Genomic DNA, 21,155 nt, shown 5'->3' on the forward strand with positions numbered 1-21,155 from the left:
AACCTTGACTAGATGAAAAATACAAGGATAGACATGAAACTGTTCTTTTAATTCTTTCAAATAAATCATATAAAATCAAATACATTTTTCATGAACTGGCCAAAGAATTTAAGGGGGCAGCGTTAAATGAGAAAACATATTTTAACATTAGATGTTAAACTTCTATTTTATATTCACTATTGTTTTGTATAGAATTGTTCTATAGTCTATAAAGTATTTAACACAATTACATCAGAATTAACTGTAATTAAATTACTGAAAAATTAAGAGTAATCCCTTACTTTTTTCAATGAAAAAGTAATTTATAGCAATTAATTACTTAGTAATGCATTACAAGACAACTCCATTAATTCCAAATGCTCCTAAGATAATACCTGAACACTGACATGTTTTTTTTTTTTTGAGTAATAAGATGTCTGTGAACAGCTGGGAAATAGGAAGTGGCCTGGTGTTGTTTGTTCTGCTGCTGGTGCTCTATGCAAATCTCTCACTTCAGGAAACAACTTTGTGTGTGTGTGTGTGTGTGTGTGTGTGTGTGTGTGATTTAACACATCAAGAGAACACAAAACATGTCATTCACTGTTAAAGTCAACATAAATTAAGAAGTGACTCTGTATTTGTACACTGTCCTGGTCTTCTTATGCACAATTCATCAATAGAGTTAATTCCAAAGAAAAAAAAAACTGTCGTAACAATCTTCTATCAAATATACCAGTTTGCGCTGCCTCTCAAATGACTTTCCTTTTTGTCTGACGTTACCAATCCCTCCCCTTCAATCACCTACTATAGAGCTTATTTACAGTAGCCATCTTTATTATTTGGCGGGAATGACAACGAGGTTGCGAAGGATAAACTTCTCCTCAATGGGTTGTACTGTTGTTTAACATGTTTTTTGGATCGTTCCACTGACTAAACATATTAATAAAATTTCAGTAGACAAAAACTCCAACTTGTGGAAAATTAGATGTGATCTAGGAGCTTTATATAGTGCACAATATTAAAGAGACTGTAAGTCTATCCCGCACAGACTTGTTTTTATTCACATCCAAAATCAAATACGGTGCAACTGTGAATAAGGTCTTTCCACAGTTTTCCTGACCAACCACTGGGTGACGCCATGATGATTCTGATTGTCGCTGGACTGTTTTCTGGTTCCGGTCTCCATAAAAAGCAATGTAACAACTACCGTAATGAGCGATCAAGATGAACAACAATGACAATTTTTAAGTGTTTGCTGAGTAAAAATTAGTTCAGGCTCAACTTGTGCAATTGTTGGCTGTCATAAGTCGAAATTTGAAACAGCCCTTGTAAGCGCCATTTTGAAACAGCCCTTGTAAGCGCTCTTCACTCCCAAGAGTTCTTTTGTTTTTGGTGATTCACATTCTTCGTGCATATCGCCACCTACTGGTCAGGGAGGAGAATTTATAGTAAAAAGGACTTCAATATTGACCCGTTTCTCACCCACACTTATCATATCACTTCTGAATACATGGATTAAACCACTGCAGTCATATGGATTACTTTAATGCTGCCTTTATGTGCTTTTTAAGCTTCAAAGTTTTAGCCCCTATTGACTTGCATCGTATGGACCTACAGAGCTGAGATATTCTTCTAAAAAAATTTGTTTGTGTTTAACAGAAGAAACAAAGTCATACACATCTGGAATGGCAGGGTGTGTAAAAGATGAGAGAATTTTATTTTTGGGTGAACTATCCATTTAATATCACCATACAACTAACCTCAAGTCATTACTTCATGTCATCTACCCACTCTGGTGAGGCTCTGTCAAAATACGGTCATCTCTACTCTGTAATGCATTGGCACTGTGGAGCCACATGTTTTTTTATTTGGCAATTTTTACGAATTAAATACGCTAAACATCACATTACACGCTAAAAAGATATGCTAATTCAAGTGAAAACACTGGAGACCGGAAAACGAAAACAGGCTTATGAATCGTGAACACATTTGTGTTCTGGAAAAAGATGGATAGATACCACATTTCACAATCAATTCCAATTCGATAAAATCAAATCCTGTTCTACAATTTTTTCTCATTGAATATCCTGGAAGTACGTCACATTTACCGAAGTAAATCGAGTTGCGAACACTCTCTGAATGGAGAGAAAACAGACAAAATATTAACAGAAAAATCTTGCAGGTTACTATAGGTCAACATTTGTAGGCTTACACACAACAGCTTTGCTATTTATTAAATGAAGATGGGTTGACAAGACCTGAACATTCAAGATTTATTTTTTATTAACAATAAATTATATTTTTACAAAATGAAATGGGACATTTTTTTTTTTTTTTTTTTTGGCAATTACTGTTTTACCACATATTTAAACATGAGAAGTTTTCATATGAACATGCACACACCATAAACTACAAAAACACCTACTCCAGCTCAACAGCAAGTTTTCTTCTCACTCTCATGGAAGATACATTCTCTCTTGGAAAAGATTAATGTTAGACTGGTTCAGCGAGATTGCTTGCCTTTTAGGTAAAACAATGTTTGATGTGTATGTGTGTGATTGTACTTATGTCAAACCCTTTCATAAAGCATGTGCAAATCTTAAATGTCTTATTGTTCTTAATTTGCTTTGCATACTTCCATGTTTAAGGACATACAATAAATTCCAATAAAAAGCCAGATATTTGCATTAACTTTGTTCATTTTATCTCCTCTTTTGTTCTTCAAGCTGATTGGAGGTGAATGAGCTTCGTACGGTACAGTACATCCACTTGTCATCAAAGGTTAAAAATATACAAACCTGTATTGTCAGTAAGGTGTGACCATGCACATTAATACATTCCATTTGGAGAGAAGCATAATGACTTTACAAAAGTCCTGACATACTATTCATTTTCTTTCATTTCCTCTCCCTCCTGCTCTCAGTTCATCTCATGAGTGCGAACTTTGGAAACTGTATGTGATTGCGTAAGTTGAAATCCTTCATGCGTACAGTGTGTCAGGACTGAATGGAAGCAGCTATTCAAAAACAAGTGCTTATAGTGCAAGAGCTGTTTCAGGACCCTGCCAAGTCTTAAGTGTGACACCAGACATGTATTTGTTAAACACTGGACATATAATGACTATCAACGGTGACCATAGCCCATGGATCCAATGCGACCGTGACATCTAGGTGGCATTACTTTCGGATTACCGAGTCATGAAAGAGCGAACAAATAGGATGTCATTTCATGCTCTTTATCTACACATCAGTCCAGGATGGAGTGAACTGGGGACTCTTAGTTGCACGGCGCCCCCTAGAGGTTGCTCTAGTCCCTTGTGCTCCTTCCTGAGCCTGTTGAATCCGTTGGCACTCTTTCAGGTTTTGTGCCCGAACTTCGGCGCTCATAATCCTCTCTACCACACGGATGGGGAACCAACCCCGCTCTCCATCGTGCAACCTTTCACCCAACATCCAGCCTGCGTGAAAGAAGCATATGCAATGATAATAAAAAGAGAGGAAAAGCAGGATGGGTATATAACAAGAATAGCATAAAACAAAAGAAACAAACATGTGCCAGGAAATTATTTGAGATGGGTTTTTTTGCAATTCTGAAAATTTTAATTATTATTTATTTAATGTATTTATTAATCAATTGAGAATAGAAATGTTTCTTAATGGTCATGAATGATCTCTCACCATCATCAGTACACTCCAAAATGTGCAGCACATCAGCCATTTCAACAGGAAGTTCATCTGGCTCTTGAGAGGAGTAGGACTGGATGCACTGTACCTGAGGAGGATCTGACACACACCAACGTACACAATAAATCATTTATTGCACACCGATATGATTTTGAGATTAGAATAGGGCAGGAACATGGCATGATCGCCACAGCTCACTGTGTCATAGTATGTGACCACTAGGCAACAGCTCCAAGTAGGTGTAGATGGTGTGCGAGTCTGTGTGTTACCTGGTTGGTGAGCACTGGTTGAGAGGAACCTTGTACGACGGTTTGGAGTCAATGCATTGATCCAGCGCAGTTTATCACTCCTGTAAATTTTCACAGTGCCATTTATGTAAATGTGAGACTATAAAGAAAATACATATTCTAATAGTCATAATAATAGTTTCTAATGTGGACTTTTTAAGAATGTGCTCTCACATGCTTTCAGTCTTAAGCATGTAGCTGACTTGTCTGTCCTCCTGGTTCTCCAGTAGTTTCAGCACAAAAGAACAGGCCAGCATCTGACCCTGATCTTCAAGGTCTTCAGTCCTCAACATGGAGCGACTGCAAGAGTCCAGAACCTGGTACTTCTCTCCACTGATAGACACAAAATAAATCAATACACCAACAGCAAAAACAAACAGAGCAATCCCCAAAAAACATGCTAATAGGAGAGTGGGACCGGTGATTTTATGGTAATGATCGGCCGATATATCGGCCAGCTCGATTAATTGGTCGATATGAAAAAAATTTGGAATACAAACACTGGCCAATAAACATGTCTGCTTGGCCAGTTAATAGAACTGTTAGTTCCCCCTTGTGTCATTTTGAAAATCCACCAAAAATGGATACTTAGTATTTATTTTTTGCAGGTTTTGAGTTAAGTACTGTGAACAATAAAAGTGAAATTTCATTTCAGCAATTTTGAGTAATTTGCTGTCAATAAAGTTACTGTCTACACTACTAGTCAAAGTTTGGATACACTTGACTGAATTGATATTTTTTGTGATCTTAAAAACCTTTTGATTGAAAGGCTTATGCTTAAATGCTTTAAATTACTTTAGTAGACAAATATAAATTGTGCCTACATTTAAAAAAAAAAAAAAAAATGTAATTAACCCTTATGTCATTTTGACCCAAAATAAAAAAAATTTCCATACAGATTTTTTTTAAAAATCCAATTGGAAGAAAATTCCTTGACTTCACAGATGTTCACATATGGTATTTTAAAACACAAAAAATGTGATTTGACATTTTATTGGTTTTATTTCACTTATTTACACTTGTTGTGTTCCCGGTCAAAAATGACAAGCCATTGGAAATGAATGGATTAGACTGCAAAATTCAGAAATATTATGTGTTCAGGAGCATCCCAACCCTTTAGATGAGCACATACTGTATGCGGATATGTGTTTGCACACACAAAGTCCTCAGACATGTGCACACATGTTGGTGCGGCTATCCTTATGAGGAATCTCCATAGACATAATGATTTTTATACTGTACGAATTATAGATTCTATCGCCTAACCCTCACAAAAAAACGTTCTGCATTTTTACATTTAAAAAAAAAAATCATCGTTTAAAAAAAAATGTTTTTTTAAGCGATTTGAATTATGGGAACACTAGAAATGTCCTCATAAACCACATTTATAGCATAATCTGGCCTCTGAGTGATAAATCACTCACTGCATTCTACTAATTGAGACCTTTCCAAAGATATATAACACATGGCTATCTCACTTTTTTATGGTTTTACCAACTATCAATTTGCTGTGATAACAAATTTGCAAATGATGAGAATGAAACAGTTCTTATACACAGATCAGCCACAACATTAAAAACACCTGCCTAATATTGTGTAGGTCCCCCTCATGCCACCAAAACAGCGCCAACCCGCATCTCAGAACAGCATTCTGAGATGCTATTCTTCTCACCACCATTGTATAGAGCGGTTATCTGAGTTACCGTAGACTTTGTCAGTTCGAACCAGTCTGGCCATTCTCTGTTGACCTCTCTCATCAACAAAGCATTTCCGTCCACAGAACTGCTGCTCACTGGATGTTTTGTGTTTTTGGCACCATTCAGAGTAAATTCTAGAGAATGTTGTGTGTGAAAATCCCAGGAGATCAGCAGTTACAGAAATACTCAAACCAGCCCGTCTGACATCAACAATCATCCATGCAATTATCTAATCAGTCAATTGTGTGGCAGCAGCGCAGTGCATAAAATCATGCAGATACAGGTCAGGAGCTTCAGTTAATGTGAAAAATTTGATCTCAGTGATTTTGACCGTGGCATGATTGTTGGTGCCAGATGGGCTGGTTTGAGTATTTCTGTAACTGCTGATCTCCTGGGATTTTCACACACAACAGTCTCTAGAATTTTCTCTGAATGGTGCCAAAAACAAAAATCATCCAGTGAGTGGCAGTTCTGTGGACAGAAACACTTTGTTGATGAGAGAGGTCAACAGAGAATGGCCAGACTGGTTCAAACTGACAAAGTCTACGGTAACTCAGAAAACCGCTCTGTACAATGGTGGTGAGAAGAATAGCATCTCAGAATGCTGTTCTGAGATGCGGGTTGGCGCTGTTTTGGTGGCATGAGGGGGACCTACACAATATTAGGCAGGTGGTTTTAATGTTGTTGCTGATCAGTGTATGCACTTTAAAGTCCAAATTCTAAGCTTTAAAATGTAACCTATTTTGTTCAGATCAAGCAAGTGGTTATTAAATTATTACATTTAAAAAGAAACGGATATTGGAACAAATAGTTAAGAAAAAATATGGTTAAAAAAGCATCCCAGGTGACATTTCATGAAGTTGTTAGAAAAAATGCCCAGAATGTATTAAGCTGGACTCTAAAGCTAAAATATAAAACAGTTTCGATTTGTTTACTGTGTTATGGTCACTACATACTTCCATTTGATGACTTTACTATTATTCTTAAATGTGGAAAACAGTAATAACAAAGAGTGAGTATGTGTGTCCAAATTTTGATAGGTAGTGTATATACTTTGGGGATTATACAGTATATCTTTCATCAGCCACTCTCTAGCTATCGTATCGGCCATTGAAAAACCCAAGTTGGTCAAACACTAGTTTATGGTCTAGTAAGTTTAGTAGAGTGTGATGATGTGACAGCAGACCTGGAGCTGCGTTTGGTGATGAGCAGCAGGTTATTGAACAGGAACAGGTAAATGGGGTGGTAGAGCTTGCGGCTGCGCATGGTCCTAGTGCTCTTGGGTCCAGACATCTGCTGGACTTCACCCTTCTTCAGGAGCCAACGAGAGTGTGAAATCACAGGCACGGACTGCAAATCAGGAGACAACACCACATTATGGGCTAATAAATATGAGACTGTACAACAGTTAGTATTTATGATATTTTTTACTGTTTTGATACAGTGTGTCCAGTAGAACCATTAAGAATGCTTACCAAGAGTTCATGTAACAAATAAATTAAAGGGTTAGTTCAAATTCACTTTCATTGTATGGAAAAGAGCATCTTGGACTTTCAGCAAAACATCTCCTTTTGTGTTTTATGAAGAAAGTCGTATGGTTCGGACTGGCATCAGGGTGAATAGGGTGAATACAGGTTAAGTAGGACACTTTGTCACTTAGATGAATGGAAAAAGTGTCCCACTTTATCCTCTTTCATCCTAAATGGTGACAGAGTTGTCATTTTAGGGTGAACTAACCCGTTAAGTAAACGAGAGATAGTTCTGAGTTTCAGGGTTACGGTATGATTTTTTTATGATTAATATTTTCACAGTTATGTTTATGTCATCCTCTGTAATGCAGTTTTAGGTGTATGTACCTTTGACTTGAATTCAAGTGTTTTCTCGATGCTGATCAGCTCCTCAGTGCGACTCATCTTCCGCACACCTTCATTACACTCCTTCACAATCTGACAGCAACAAACACACACAAACATGTGTATTTATATATGCATATATATATACTGTTTATCTTTATGGGGATATTTCATTCAAATGTTTTATTAAAATGAGCTAACTCTCATTACTACAGACTAACTCAAACACAAACTTAAATCTAAAATTAGACCATTACTTTGCCCATTTGTAAATGCGATTTCCTTGTGGGAATGTCTTCGGTTTATCAGGTTTGACTATTCTTGTGAAGAAATTTTCAGAACTGTTTTCATCACAATTAGAAAAACATGCCCACGCATACAAGAACAAGTTTGACAGAAAAAACTTATTAGATTCACTCCAAGTGGGAATACCAGAATCAGCTGTTTGTTTCAGGCGTGCCCTTTGGGGCATTAACTTTTCTGTATTATTCAACATTGCTTTTCTTGAATATGATCAGTTCAAAAACCTTGAACTGAAGTCTTGAGAATTTTGATGCATCAATATAATTTCGGAATTTCTGTAATTACCATTTTCCAGCTAGTAAAAGCCATTCAATTATTTAACAGTAAAATATATGTGGATAGTAACCTCTAAATACAGTGGACTCCAAAAGTCAGAAGCCACACACAATCTGTGATTTATTTAATTTAAACCAGGACATAAACAAAGTTTAAGGATTTTGAAAAAATTACAACAATGTTATGATATAAAATGAAGAATTTTTTTTAATTCTGCACTATTTATGTCACTTATCAAATGTAGGCTACTAAGAAATTTGTGTACATTTTTCAATGAAAAAATATAATGCTGATAATACAATCTGCAGTGGAAAAAAAAATAAATACAAATTCACGAGTGGTCTCAAAGTTTTGGACTGCAGTATATTTCTATTTGATATGCCATTTGTCATAGCCAGTGTTACCTAACACACTTTCTAAGCTCTTAAATATTTTGAATTCATGTAGTGATCAAATATTTTAATGCCATCAACAACTCAGCCGAACACGGATCCATTCCTCCATAATAAGTTCTAGAGTCTGATGCCGTGAAAAGCTCAGAGTAGAATCTTGTAATTACAGTCATTCCAAAATGTCGCACCAGTAATAACTTTAAGATGTTTAAAGAAAACTATTGAGAACAAAGCTGCATTCCATTGCACAGCTATTAAAGTCATTTTGTGGTTGCTCCTTTAGCAACAAGAGGTGTGGCATGGTAACTCTGGTGTCATGGACAACACAGTAAGGCGTGCTCGACAGGTGAAAGTCCAGAGACATATTAGTGTCAGGGTTTATCACCACACCCTGATATGAAACACACATGTATGTTTTTCTATCATGCTGGGAACTTTCCATTGACTTCTATTGTTTTATACTGAGCTAATGCTATTTTCTATCCTCCAACCCTAAACCTATCTTCACAGAAATATTTGGGCATTTTTACATTTTCTTTAAGACATTATTTAGTATGTTTACTAAGCTATTTTCCTCACAGTGTCAGAGAGTTCAGGTTTTCATATCCTTTTGGGGAAAGTAACACACACACATCTTACCCTTTCCAACTCTTGATGCGCCAATATGGCAGTCTTTTCTCTGTCTGAATTTTCTTCCACCTTCTTAAGAATATTCTAGAATATAAAGAAGCAGTTTTGCAAAACAATTAAGAAGATAAAGACATGCTAGTTATTATTTTCTACCATAACACACATAAACAGCAAAGGTTTATAGCTAAAACCAGGTTCCAGTATAAAGTCAACTGTCTATAAACGGCGACAATTTTTGGAGACTCTGATTGGCTGACTCATAACTAAGGCCGTGTCCTAGGTATTTAATTAGCTTACCCTTACCCTCCACCAATATTTAAAAACTTTTGATTGGCTGACTATTACCTGAACAAGTAGTTTGAGTCGTGTGATTCGCTGGAAGGGTAGGATGAGGAAGGAGGTAAACGAGAGGCCTTTCACTTTCGGCTGATTCTCCAGAATGAACATATTCTCTCGGAAAAGAGAATTTTCCTGTCTGGAAAAAAACAAAAACAAAGGCATGATCCTGACATTTATGTACAATGATACCAAGTGTGTAACAAAAGGATAATACAAAAATACTTATACAAAAATCTGGGGTGCATGTTTAAAAAAGCAACAACTTGCAACCCTCCAGAACAACACCCTAGCAACACACAAAAAACACTCAGAACACCCTGGGAAATTTTCAGTCACTACTTCTACAAAAAACAAAGCTGACCCTTTTTAATGGGGATTGAGCAACTCATTTAGCACCATGTACTTTAGTATTTATACTCTTTCAGACCAGTTTTGTGTTGGTTTAAAGCAATATTAGTGAGACAGTCATTTCCTTATGCACATTCTTTATACAGTCATGTCATTTACTTTTGCACATATCACTGTGTAAATACATATATCTGTGTCATGCATTTATAATATTACTGTTAAAGTATAATGACCAAAGCCATAGCATAACAACAAATCCAGCAGAGCACACTGCACAGCATACTATATCTCACTATGTGCTTGACTTTCTATTTCCAGTGTGACTAACGCAAATACAACTCTGTTTTACTAATAATCTGACTGACAAAGGTCAGGCATTTATACACAAAACTGAAATAAAATGCAAATTGACAATATTTATTTACAATGTGATAGATGGAGGCCACTCACATACAACATGATGATGGTCAAGTGACATCATAATTACAGTAGCATACCAGTGTTTGAAATGTTTAACGAAATGCCTGTTTCACTTTTAAAAATATGTAGGCAGTACATAGTGTATTGCTTTTATGAAAAAGAATTGGTACTTTTATTCACCAAAGTGGCATTCAACTGATCACAATTTATAGTCAGGACATTAATAACGTGAAAAATGACTATTACAATTTGAAAAAAATATTCAGAACTTAAACTACTTGAAAGTGTTCTCATCAAAAAATCCTCCACGTGCAGCAATGACAGCTTTGCAGATCCTTGGCATTCTAGCTGTCAGTTTGTCCAGATACTCAGGTGACTTTTCACCCCACACTTCCTGTAGCACTTGCCATAGATGTGGCTGTCTTGTCGGGCACTTCTCACGCACCTTACAGTCTAGCTGATCCCACAAAAGCTCAATGGGGTTAAGATCCATAACACTCTTTTCCAATTATCTGTTGTCCAATGTCTGTGTTTCTTTGCCCACTCGAACCTTTTCTTTTTGTTTTTCTGTTTCAAAAGTGTCTTTTTCTTTGCAATTCTTTCCATAAGGCCTGCACCCCTGAATCTTCTCTTTACTGTTGTACATGAAACTGGTGTTGAGCGGGTAGAATTCAATGAAGCTGTCAGCTGAGGACATGTGAGGCATCTATTTCTCAAACTAGAGACTCTGATGTACTTATCCTCTTGTTTAGTTGTACATCTGGCCTTCCACATCTCTTTCTGTCCTTGTTAGAGCCAGTTGTCCTTTGTCTTTGAAGACTGTAGTGTACACCTTTGAATGAAATCTTCAGGTTTTTGGAAATTTCAAGCATTGTATGGCCTTCATTCCTCAAAACAATGATTGACTGATGAGTTTCTAGAGAAAGCCGTTTCTTTTTTTGCCACTTTGACCTAATATTGACCTTAAGACATGCCAGTCTATTGCATACTGTGGCAACTCAAAAACAAACACAAAGACAATGTTAAATTTCATTTAATGAACCAAATAGCTTTCAGCTGTGTTTGATATAATGGCAAGTGATTTTCTAGTACCAAATTAGCAATTTAGCATGATTACTCAAGGATAAGGTGTTGGAGTGATGGCTGCTGGAAATGGGGCCTGTCTAGATTTGATCAAAATTACTTTTTTCAAATAGTGATGGTGCTGTATTTTTACATCAGTAATGTCCTGACTACACTTTGTGATCAGTTGAATGCCACTTTGGTGAATTAAAGTACAGATTTCCTTCCGAAACAGCAAAATCTGCACATTATTCCAAACTTGAAGTATTATAAATATAATTAGTATTTAGTGGCATATGCTTAACTAGGTTGCAAAGCTGCAGAAAGACAAAACTGAAAGTGGATGATGGCTTTATACACTTTAGCCCTGATCCAAACAAGTATGGAAAGTACCATAGCTTCTTTTTGGCTTACAAACACACAAACACTTAGCAGGGCTCAGAAGAAGGCCTTTTTTTCTGGTGACCCAGTCAGGTCAGTATTTAATATTTGTACGTGCCTTGACAACATTATCAATGACCCTGCCACAAATATGATATAAAAGCAACATGTGTTCACATGTGTCAGAAAAATGTTTAGATATTTTACGTTTTCATTATATACAAAAGCAATAAATGCAACTCCTAATTCAGCTATAAATTCACCAACACAATTTTGCAGGAGAACAGTATGGCATATGGTGAATTTGTTTATAATTTCCAAACAAAGTTTTCTTGGATGCGTTCAAGACAATCACAAGTTACTCTCGCAATTTAAATTTCAATATCTATCTTAGCCAGCTAGATCATGTTGCCCTAGTGATATTTAACTCAGCAAAATTCAAGACAACAATGTTCAATACGTCACAAGAATTGATATTTCAAAGTTGGTAGTTGTTTGACACTCCAGTGAACTAGCCCAAAACTTCCTCACACTGGCTCCGGGGCCATAGTGGCATCCTTATTGACGAGCCCTGAATACAAAAACACATGTAAACATCTACATAACCCTTTAAACAACACATCTGAAGCCATGGAGGATCACTCAGATTCAGGGTGGAATCTAGAGAGACAGCTGGTCTGTGGAGCCAGCTTATTTACACAACAAACCATACACAGCTGTCCTGTCGCAAACACACACTTACAAAGTACTAACCCTCGCTGTCCAGCATACACAACTTGTGTTTGTAAAGTGGGAACACTGCATGCATATGACACATCTGCATTTTTTTGTTTTTGTTTCTTGCAAAAGTCACACCTACCAGTCAAGTCACTATGTCATATTTAATTACAAGAGACATCAAATATCACATCACACATTAAATTACGGAAACATTCCCAAAAAGACAGAGACAATCTTAGAATCACTACGGAGATCAATGCTGGTTTATCTAGTGAAGCAGCTCTCAGCATGATCTTTCTGGTAAAGCTGGTTGACCAAGAAAGAAACATACTCCAGTCTTTGGCAAGGATTTTCAATCTTTTAGGACATGCGCCACTTCAACCTGAAATCCATTGAGAAAGAAATGCGTGCAAACACCCTTGACATAGCCAACTACTTAACACATTAAGAAAAGACTATAAGCAATGCATGCTGTATGCATACAGATACTGTACATAAAACTATTATCTAACCATTATCTAACCATATTCAGTGTCTGAGAGCATATCATGCAAATCGGTTGTACAATACCCGACACAGTAGTCGTAAATCTTCCATTGTCAATTAACGTGAGCATAACTTGTTTTTGATGTATGTTAAACGTGGCTTCACACTGTGGTTTGGCTGGTCATTGTTTTTCAAACCTTACTTTTTACAGCAGAAGTCAACCAGCCAATTTTTGAATGTCGAGTTTTCTTTGTCTTTTTAGTTTCACAGTTATAAAAATGTCATTTGCACCTCGGAACATACAAAACACTGTTAATTATGTTGCCTTGACAAAGCCAGCATACTGTTATTCTACAGACTTGGTTTAGGGTTTTTTTCAAAATCCCTAAAGCTAGACCAACATTTCTGACTCATTAAGCTACACCCACCAAACTTGGGACAGACCTTCAGACTATTCTGACTCGTGTTGCTATAACTTTTTTAACTGTTCGAAATTGCGGTTTTCACAAAGCGGACTATCAAACATCCCATACACTAAAACTGCCGGAATTTTCAAACAGGCCAAGACTATAAAAAATCTGACATTTAAAATAAAATAAAATTGGGGGCCTGGGTAGCTCAGCGAGTATTGATGCTGACTACCACCCCTGGAGTCACGAGTTCGAATCCAGGGTGTGCTGAGTGTCTCCATCCAGGTCTCCTAAGCAACCAAATTGGCCTGGTTGCTAGGGAGGGTAGAGTCACATGGGGTAACCTCCTTATGGTCACAATTAGTGGTTCTCACTCTCAATGGGGCGCATGGTAAGTTGTGCATGGATCGCGGAGTGTCCGCGGTGTCATGCACAATGAGCCACATGATAAGATGCACAGATTGACTGTCTCAGAAGGGGAGGCAACTGAGACTTGTCCACCACCCGGATTGAGATGAGTAACCGCACCACCACAAGGACTTACTAAATAGTGGGAATTGGGCATTCCAAACTGGGAGAAAAGGGGATAAAATAAATAAATAAATACATTTAAATGTAAACAAACCCACACAAGGCCTTGACTAACTGTCTGTCTGTCTGTATTTCTTTCTTTCTTTATGTGACGAGGAGGAGGGTGTGGCCGGGCCGTGAGGATGCACGCTCGGTGCTGAGTTGCCCAATCAGCAGGAGAGTGATAAAGGAGGAGCTGGGGATGCCAGAGAGAGAGAAAGAGAGACACACGGAGCTGTATGTCGACGTCTGTGATGTTATGCTTTCAGTTCAGCGTTTGTCTAATTAAAGTCTTGATAACTGTTAATCCGGTTCCTGCTTCCTCCTTTCCGGATGAATGAGAGGCTTATCCGTTACACTGGTGCCAAAACCCAGGAGGGAGGAGGGATGCACTGTCAGAGAGCCCTCACCGCTGATGGAGGGTCGTGACGCCAAGGAGGTATGGTCCGGTGGTACTGCAGCGGTTCGCCAGAAGGCGGAGGAGCCCGCTAATTGGGCAACTCAACTCCGAGCGTGCATCCTCGCGGCCCAGCCACGCCCTGCTCCTCGTCACGCTTTCTTTCTTTCTTTCACTTTTTTCATTCTTTCTGTCCTTCAAACTTAATTTTTTTAAAAACTAACTTTCAGACAAGGCTTTGTGTGAACCTTTGGTTTGCTATTTTGCATGATGCACGTGAATCACGTTTGCATCATGAATGCACATTTACTTCCATCGTTTTGTTCCAATTTGTTAGCTTCACTTGTGTATATTCCTAAAAACATGAGTAGTGTTTCGTTCGTGAACAAATCAGTGTTTTTGAACAAATCTTTTAAGCGAACGATTGTTTCATTGTCTTTTTTAATTAATCAGTTCAATCAATTCGCCCATAACACACAAATATTCCCACTTGTCGCCACCTACTGGCACAAAGGTGTATCTACAGAAATGGTGAATGAACAAATCTTTTTGGTGAATGCATTCAACAGACTCGACTCACTGGAATGAATTAAAATCCTCACCTCTTAAAACATCTTAATCTCGCAGCTATGCTATTAAACCGGATGTGTTATTGTTATATACGTAGATAGAGATAAACATGTCAATAATCAAGTGGACAATAAATTGCCATTGTTGCACAGTACTTTTGCATTCAGTGTGGATAGAAATATTTCTTTACGCTGTATAAAAAAAATATTTATCTTATACACAAATGCAAAATCCCAACTACATTTTATCTTTCTCTCCTCCTCTCTTTCTCTTTGTATCTCTCGTACACATATAGGTAAGACATTTTCTTACAGTATCCGTCGGTAATTCTTCTCCTGGTATGCCTGGTTGATGACGTAGCTGATGAAGACTTGGAAGTAGTTAACAGCGTGAAAATGAACAATGTCACACACATCTGAGATCTGGATGGACTCTTCAATCCTGTGCTCCAGATCCATAAGGAACCTGATGAAAACATGAGGTCATCAATGTGAGACAATAACAATAGTATGGCTACGTCCAATTCTTTATACTTATTAAAATTATGTAATTCGATGGTCATGGTAAAGTACATCCATTTGAGTAGGTAGCAAGAAAGTACACCAGTATTGGGATATACTACAATAAATAAAATGGTGCATTGGTTGTGTATTGACACAAGGCATTCACAGATGCTTCAAAAATTCTTCAGAGATAGTATACCACCTCGAGAATGCTGTTTTCAATGTACAATGTACAATACTATGGTTTGGGATGCACTAATTTCAATCTTGCATACTATGTTGGATGTATAGTATGCAAATGAGGACACAGCATATGAATGTTTCAGACACTTAATTGGGACTCTCCCTTTCAAACTGACACTCTATTGAACAATTGAACTAATTGCTTTCTAAAAGCCAAGTCATTTTAATTTGTATATTGCTTTTCACAATACACATAGTTTCAAAGCAGCTTTAACATGATATAAAACATGGTAACTGTCATTTGTTTTAATGATGGCAATTGAGAAACAAAAGCAGGAAATAATTAGCTTAAGCTTATCTGTGTGCTAACAAAATACAAAATTAATAAATGCAAGACAACTCAGATAAATCAATGCTTCTCCTTAAATGTTTTACAAAAGCAGGTGTTGACAGACTGAGGTGAAGTTCTGACTCATACTCTTGAATCATCACTTTGGTGGGTGAATTTCCATGCTATGTTGCTAACCGACTGGAATCAGATCACATCAGTGGTTTAATTATAGCGGACAACAGTCCCTTTCACTTTCTTCAAAGGAATTTTTTTAACTATTCAGAAAATAGTTTTAAGCCATAAACTAAACCAACTAGCTCTGAAACAAATCATAACATTACAAACTTTTGATTTGAAGCTAAAAAGACTAAATGATCTCCTTATACAATTAAGCATTGTGAATGACTAAATTAATCAGAAATGACATTATAATATAAAAATTATCATCCTGAATGGTTTTTTTAGGAGTGGGGATGAATTTAGCTACTAAACACGATTTTTTCAAAATCACACTAAAACATTAAAATCACACTGACTTCTGACTTGCACAGAAGCTCATGGCATGTCTGTCTTAAAAGGTTTATGAATTACCATTAAAAGTCGATTTCTCTATGGAGAAAATTTATAAGACTTTTACATTTTTACACAGTACTGGCAATAATGGGTATCAGGAAGAATGGCAGGAAATGGAGCATATTTTTTCTATGTGGTGGCACTCTTAATTTTATGAAGAGAGGAAGCCAGTGTGTTAAAGCAACCCCAAAATAAAAGCTTATTTGAAATAAAAACTCAGGTTAAATGACAGTGTTATGCCACTGTCATTTAACCTGAGTTTTTATTTCAAATAAGCATTTATTTTGGGGTTCATAAAATAGAAACATTAAATAGGCTGAGAAATCAGAAAATTCATAAAAATAAACACAGACCACACACGTTCCCACACAAACACACCTCTCGCTTGCCTTCATGATGTCCTCAATGTTTGAGAACAAGAAGTGCATGTCTGATTGACTCAAAGTGTTGACAAGAAGAGGGTTGTGAAGAAAGTGGGTCTCTAGCAGCTCCAGACTTTTGTAGTACGACGCCTCAGAGGTCACCAATTCAAACATGGCCTACAAAGAGAGAGAGAGAGAGAGAGAGAGAGCAAGAGACGATGCTGTTTATTCCTAATGTTTACTCATTTGATGTGAGCTGCTGTTATTTAGTATTTTTGCTGGAATGAGCACCAATGAAAGCTATTTCTTTAACCCACATGCGCACAATGCGTTTCTTTATGTGCTTTTCGATTGCTGCTTGTCAGCTTGTAAAATATGACCCCAGCGACATCTTGGATGAAAGCCAAGGCAGATTGTGTGACATCAACTGTCTTTTATGTCAGACTGTATGATATCTTAAGACATGCATTGACTAGGTGTTTTACATCATTAATATTGTCATATTTTGTCATCCTCATTGACAGGCACAAATGGTACTGCACAAACCAAAGCAATCCCTTGCACGCTATTGTTGGCGATGTTTTGCCTGGAAAAGAAAAAAGTTGTCTGTAGTCAGTCTTGACCGGGTGAAAGAGGGAATTTGTAGATTGCTCATTCTTCAGGGCAAACTAGAGGTATTTTTGTTGGTACAATAATAACATAGGGAATGCTAATTAACAAGATATGTATGTTGCATATCATACAGACAAGCTAGTATAAACATATTAGATGGCCGTCGTAGGAGCAGTCAAACTTCAGGACTGTGACCCAAAGAGCTTCATTGCAAAGATAATTAATCGTCCGTCTGTGATGCATTAAGTGACTAAAGACTGCAGATTTGACCAAATGATGAAAGAGATCTTTTACAATTCTCAAAATTAATTAATCGTAGCAAAAATTGTAAAGTGTACACCCAGCTTTAACTTTTCTTTTATTATACTAAAAAATCAATTTGTGTTTATTCTGTATGTGTCCTACCTCCTGCACTATTATCTCTTTTGGTTCCAGTGTTTTCAGTAGTCCACTGTCCTTCACAGCCTCCAAGTTTTGCCAGAGGCTGAGTGAATGTGCACTATTCCTTAATTGAAGCTGCAATGCAGGAGCAGCCGTGACCCCTGACCCTGCAGTTGGAAGCCCATCTCTCTGCCGTCGCTGCTCGATCTCCTGCTGCTTAGAAGTGTCCCGGTATTCTTGATACAGAACATCTGGAAACACACACGTTCATTAGATCAAACACAAATGTTATTAGTGACTCTGAATGGTATTCAGACATTGTTTGGTTTCATCTTGTCTTGTGGTGTGCAGTGTGTGGTGTGTGACATGTTATGAAGTAATGTGTTACTGTAAACCCCTAATTAATTTTTAGGGGGTAACAGATAACAAGTAATGTATGTTACGTAATTAAACAGTGCAAAAGTCTGGCTCCGTAAGTAAAAATCCCTTTCATTTCTCCATAGGCAAAATTATTTTTAACGATAACTTGAAAACATTTAAAGACAGACCTACCATGAGCGCCAAGGTTGTTAATCGATGGTATATGCTTCTGTTTAAGGCGTCAGTCCGCATTATTTCAACTTAAAAAAAAATCGTGTTTAATAGCCAAATTTCTGGTGAAGATATACACTACCCATGATCCAGCAGAGAAAGACCCACCAATCAGAAATTCGCAACAAAAACAAAGTACGCCAAACAAGCTCGACAGTGACAACCACCTCCATGACACACTCAAGTCAGTCTCCCTATACTCTCAAACTACTTATAAATTTGTATAAATCTGAATATTTTGCAATACATTTAAAATGCATTGTTTCTATACTTATGTAAAGCCGAGGAGGGCGAGGCCGGGCTGGAATGCCGCACGCCCGGTCCCCAATCAGCCTGATGGGGCGCGCGAGGGATAAAGGCGGCCAGGGACGACAGTTCGAGAGAGAGAGAATTACAGGCAGCTGTACTGTGTGTGTTTATGGATGTGTGTTTTTGTTTAAGTTGTTCATTAAATTATTATTTAAGTTGTCAAACCGGTTCTCGCCTCCTCCTTTCATTAAGAAGTGTTACAACTTACAATTAACAACTTTAAATCAATAGTTTTATATTTTTGTATAGTTTTTAATTTGATTGGGTTATTTGCAATGCTTCATGGGATTGTAGTTCATTCAACAGTCTTGTGCCTTTTGTCTGATTTTAAAATACTTTTTTGCTTCAAACCGAAACTTGTAATGTTCTGATTCACGTTGAAGCTGGTTGGTTTGGTTCATGGCTTAGAACTCTTATGAAGAATTTTATGAAATCCCAATGGAAAAAATGAATGGGATACTCCCGGAACCTGAAAATTACGTTACGGGGGAATATGTTACAAGTAACATGCATTACATAATCAGGTAACTTTTTGGGGTGATGTATTACAAACAACATGCATGGCGTAATAAGAGAAGGGTTACAAGTTACATGCAAAGATTACTTTTTGGGGGTTACACATTACAAGTAATATGCGTTGTTTAATCAGACTTTCTGAAGGGTAATATGTTACAAGTAACACACAATACTTTTGTATTTATTTATGACAGGACCAAGACTTGCGTTTGTATTGATATTTTAAACTAATTGAAGAAAATAGTGTCTGTATGGTCATTACATGCATGTTGGGGGATAATACCATCAACAGCAAAAAAAAAAAATAAATAATAAAAATACATACAGCATACAGAAGCTCTTTCCAGTTTTTCATACTGTAACGCACAGTACTGTATGTACTAGTACCTTAGTACATTTTAACCCCTGCAGTCCAGCATAACCCTAACTCATCAGCTGAGAGGAACAAACACTTGAATGCATCAGCCTAACAAACCTTTGGACTTCAAGCTTCTATAGCCATGCAAACATGTGACACATGATCTGTCCATCAACTGACCTTACTGTCCCATACACTTTAACTGATAAAAGCACTGCACAGGAGTCCATGCATGTGTGTGTGCTGGCTTCTCAAAAGGGTGACTTTGTACAGAGAAAATCAGTTGCATAATGTTCTGTAGTCACATTCAACAAGACCTTCAGGTGGGTGTTTGGTACAGTTGCTTATATAACAGAGAGCGTGAGAAGAGACGAGACGAGACGAGATGAGATGAGACGAGAAGAGAATAGACGAGATGTGAAGAGAAGAGAAGAGACGAGACGAGAAGAGAATAGACCAGAGGTGAAGAGAAGAGAAGAGAAGAGAATTTTGAATAAAATTAAAATGTTTGGAGTATGAGACAAAAAGAGAGAAATAAAAATTAGATTGCGAAAAGAGATGGGCTGGTATGACTGGAAAAATAAAGAGAGAAGAAATAAACCAAGAGATTCAGATACAGGAAGAGAGAAAGAGACTTAGATGATGAGGAAAATAGAGGTGATTTTAAATGATGTTGCGTTGGTGAAGGAAATGCATAACTCTCTCTACTGCTGTTATTTCAGCATATATTTAAGAAAATATCACCCACACACTCCACCTGCCCTCATCCTACACACAAATACACAAATACACTAATCTCTCATACACATCCAACATATCCACACATCCATGTTGTAAATGTAACTGCAAACTAAGTTGCACAGTTCAGCTTCAGGCAAACAAATTAGCAAGCATTGTTCTTGTACATCAGTCTCCCTATTTTTCTGTGTGTGCGTCTGTGTGTACTCACCAACGTTCTTCACAATGTTGAGACTGCGGCAGGGATTCTCCACTGCCGTCTTCTGTGGACTGTCACCATTCCTCATCAACCTGAAAGTGAAAAAAAAAAAAAAAGAAAGGCAAGAGGGTGAGAAAAGGAGAACTAATAATTAGAGAATAGAAGTGATGAGGGGGAATGTGTGTGTGTGTGTGTGTGTGTGTTTGTGTATGTGTGTGTACAAAAATGAGAACATGTCACCCCTACAGCTGCTTAAGTCCTACTTTTGTTTCTAAAGGAGGGGAATATTGGTTCCTCTGACTTTAATTCCAACTAAGCTTTATTTAACCCTGACAGACCTGAATAAGTCAAACCCATCAGCAGGGAAGCATGAATGCTATTTTAAGCATCATGTAAGAGTAAAAAAACAACAATATAAGCGAATGTAAATAGATAAGTACACACATATATGCAATTTCACACATATTTATACTGTATACAGTAAGTGTACATACTTGTGTACATACATTTACACCAATCAGCCACAACATTAAAACCACCTGCCTAATATTGTGTAGGTCCCATCGTGCTGCCAAACAGCGCCATCCCACATTCTGAGATGCTGTTTTTCTCACCACAATTGTACAGAGCGGTTACCTGAGTTACCACAGACGTTGTCAGTTCAAACCAGTCTGTCCATTCTCTGTTGACCTCTCT

The 21,155-nt window shown here is 37.3% G+C and overlaps 1 protein-coding gene across 3 annotated transcripts in view; it reads right to left on the reverse strand.

Annotated features, from left to right (window-relative positions):
- Window positions 1-2,240: 2,240 nt before the first annotated feature.
- Window positions 2,241-21,155, reverse strand: part of LOC127429768 (ephexin-1-like) — a 34,511-nt gene continuing 15,596 nt past the window's right edge. For all 3 annotated transcript variants that reach the window (XM_051678926.1, XM_051678925.1, XM_051678927.1), the window contains 12 exons: window positions 20,472-20,551; window positions 17,773-17,999; window positions 16,772-16,932; window positions 15,116-15,268; window positions 9,446-9,575; window positions 9,110-9,184; window positions 7,503-7,592; window positions 6,833-6,996; window positions 4,124-4,282; window positions 3,932-4,011; window positions 3,657-3,761; window positions 2,241-3,436 (listed from right to left, as the gene is read on the reverse strand). In XM_051678926.1, the coding sequence (XP_051534886.1) occupies window positions 3,219-3,436; window positions 3,657-3,761; window positions 3,932-4,011; window positions 4,124-4,282; window positions 6,833-6,996; window positions 7,503-7,592; window positions 9,110-9,184; window positions 9,446-9,575; window positions 15,116-15,268; window positions 16,772-16,932; window positions 17,773-17,999; window positions 20,472-20,551 (1,642 nt within the window). In that variant the 3' untranslated portion in view covers window positions 2,241-3,218. The remainder of the gene's footprint in view (window positions 3,437-3,656; window positions 3,762-3,931; window positions 4,012-4,123; window positions 4,283-6,832; window positions 6,997-7,502; window positions 7,593-9,109; window positions 9,185-9,445; window positions 9,576-15,115; window positions 15,269-16,771; window positions 16,933-17,772; window positions 18,000-20,471; window positions 20,552-21,155) is intronic.

This window comes from Myxocyprinus asiaticus, chromosome 39, assembly GCF_019703515.2.
Source record: "Myxocyprinus asiaticus isolate MX2 ecotype Aquarium Trade chromosome 39, UBuf_Myxa_2, whole genome shotgun sequence".
Lineage (NCBI taxonomy): Eukaryota > Metazoa > Chordata > Actinopteri > Cypriniformes > Catostomidae > Myxocyprinus > Myxocyprinus asiaticus.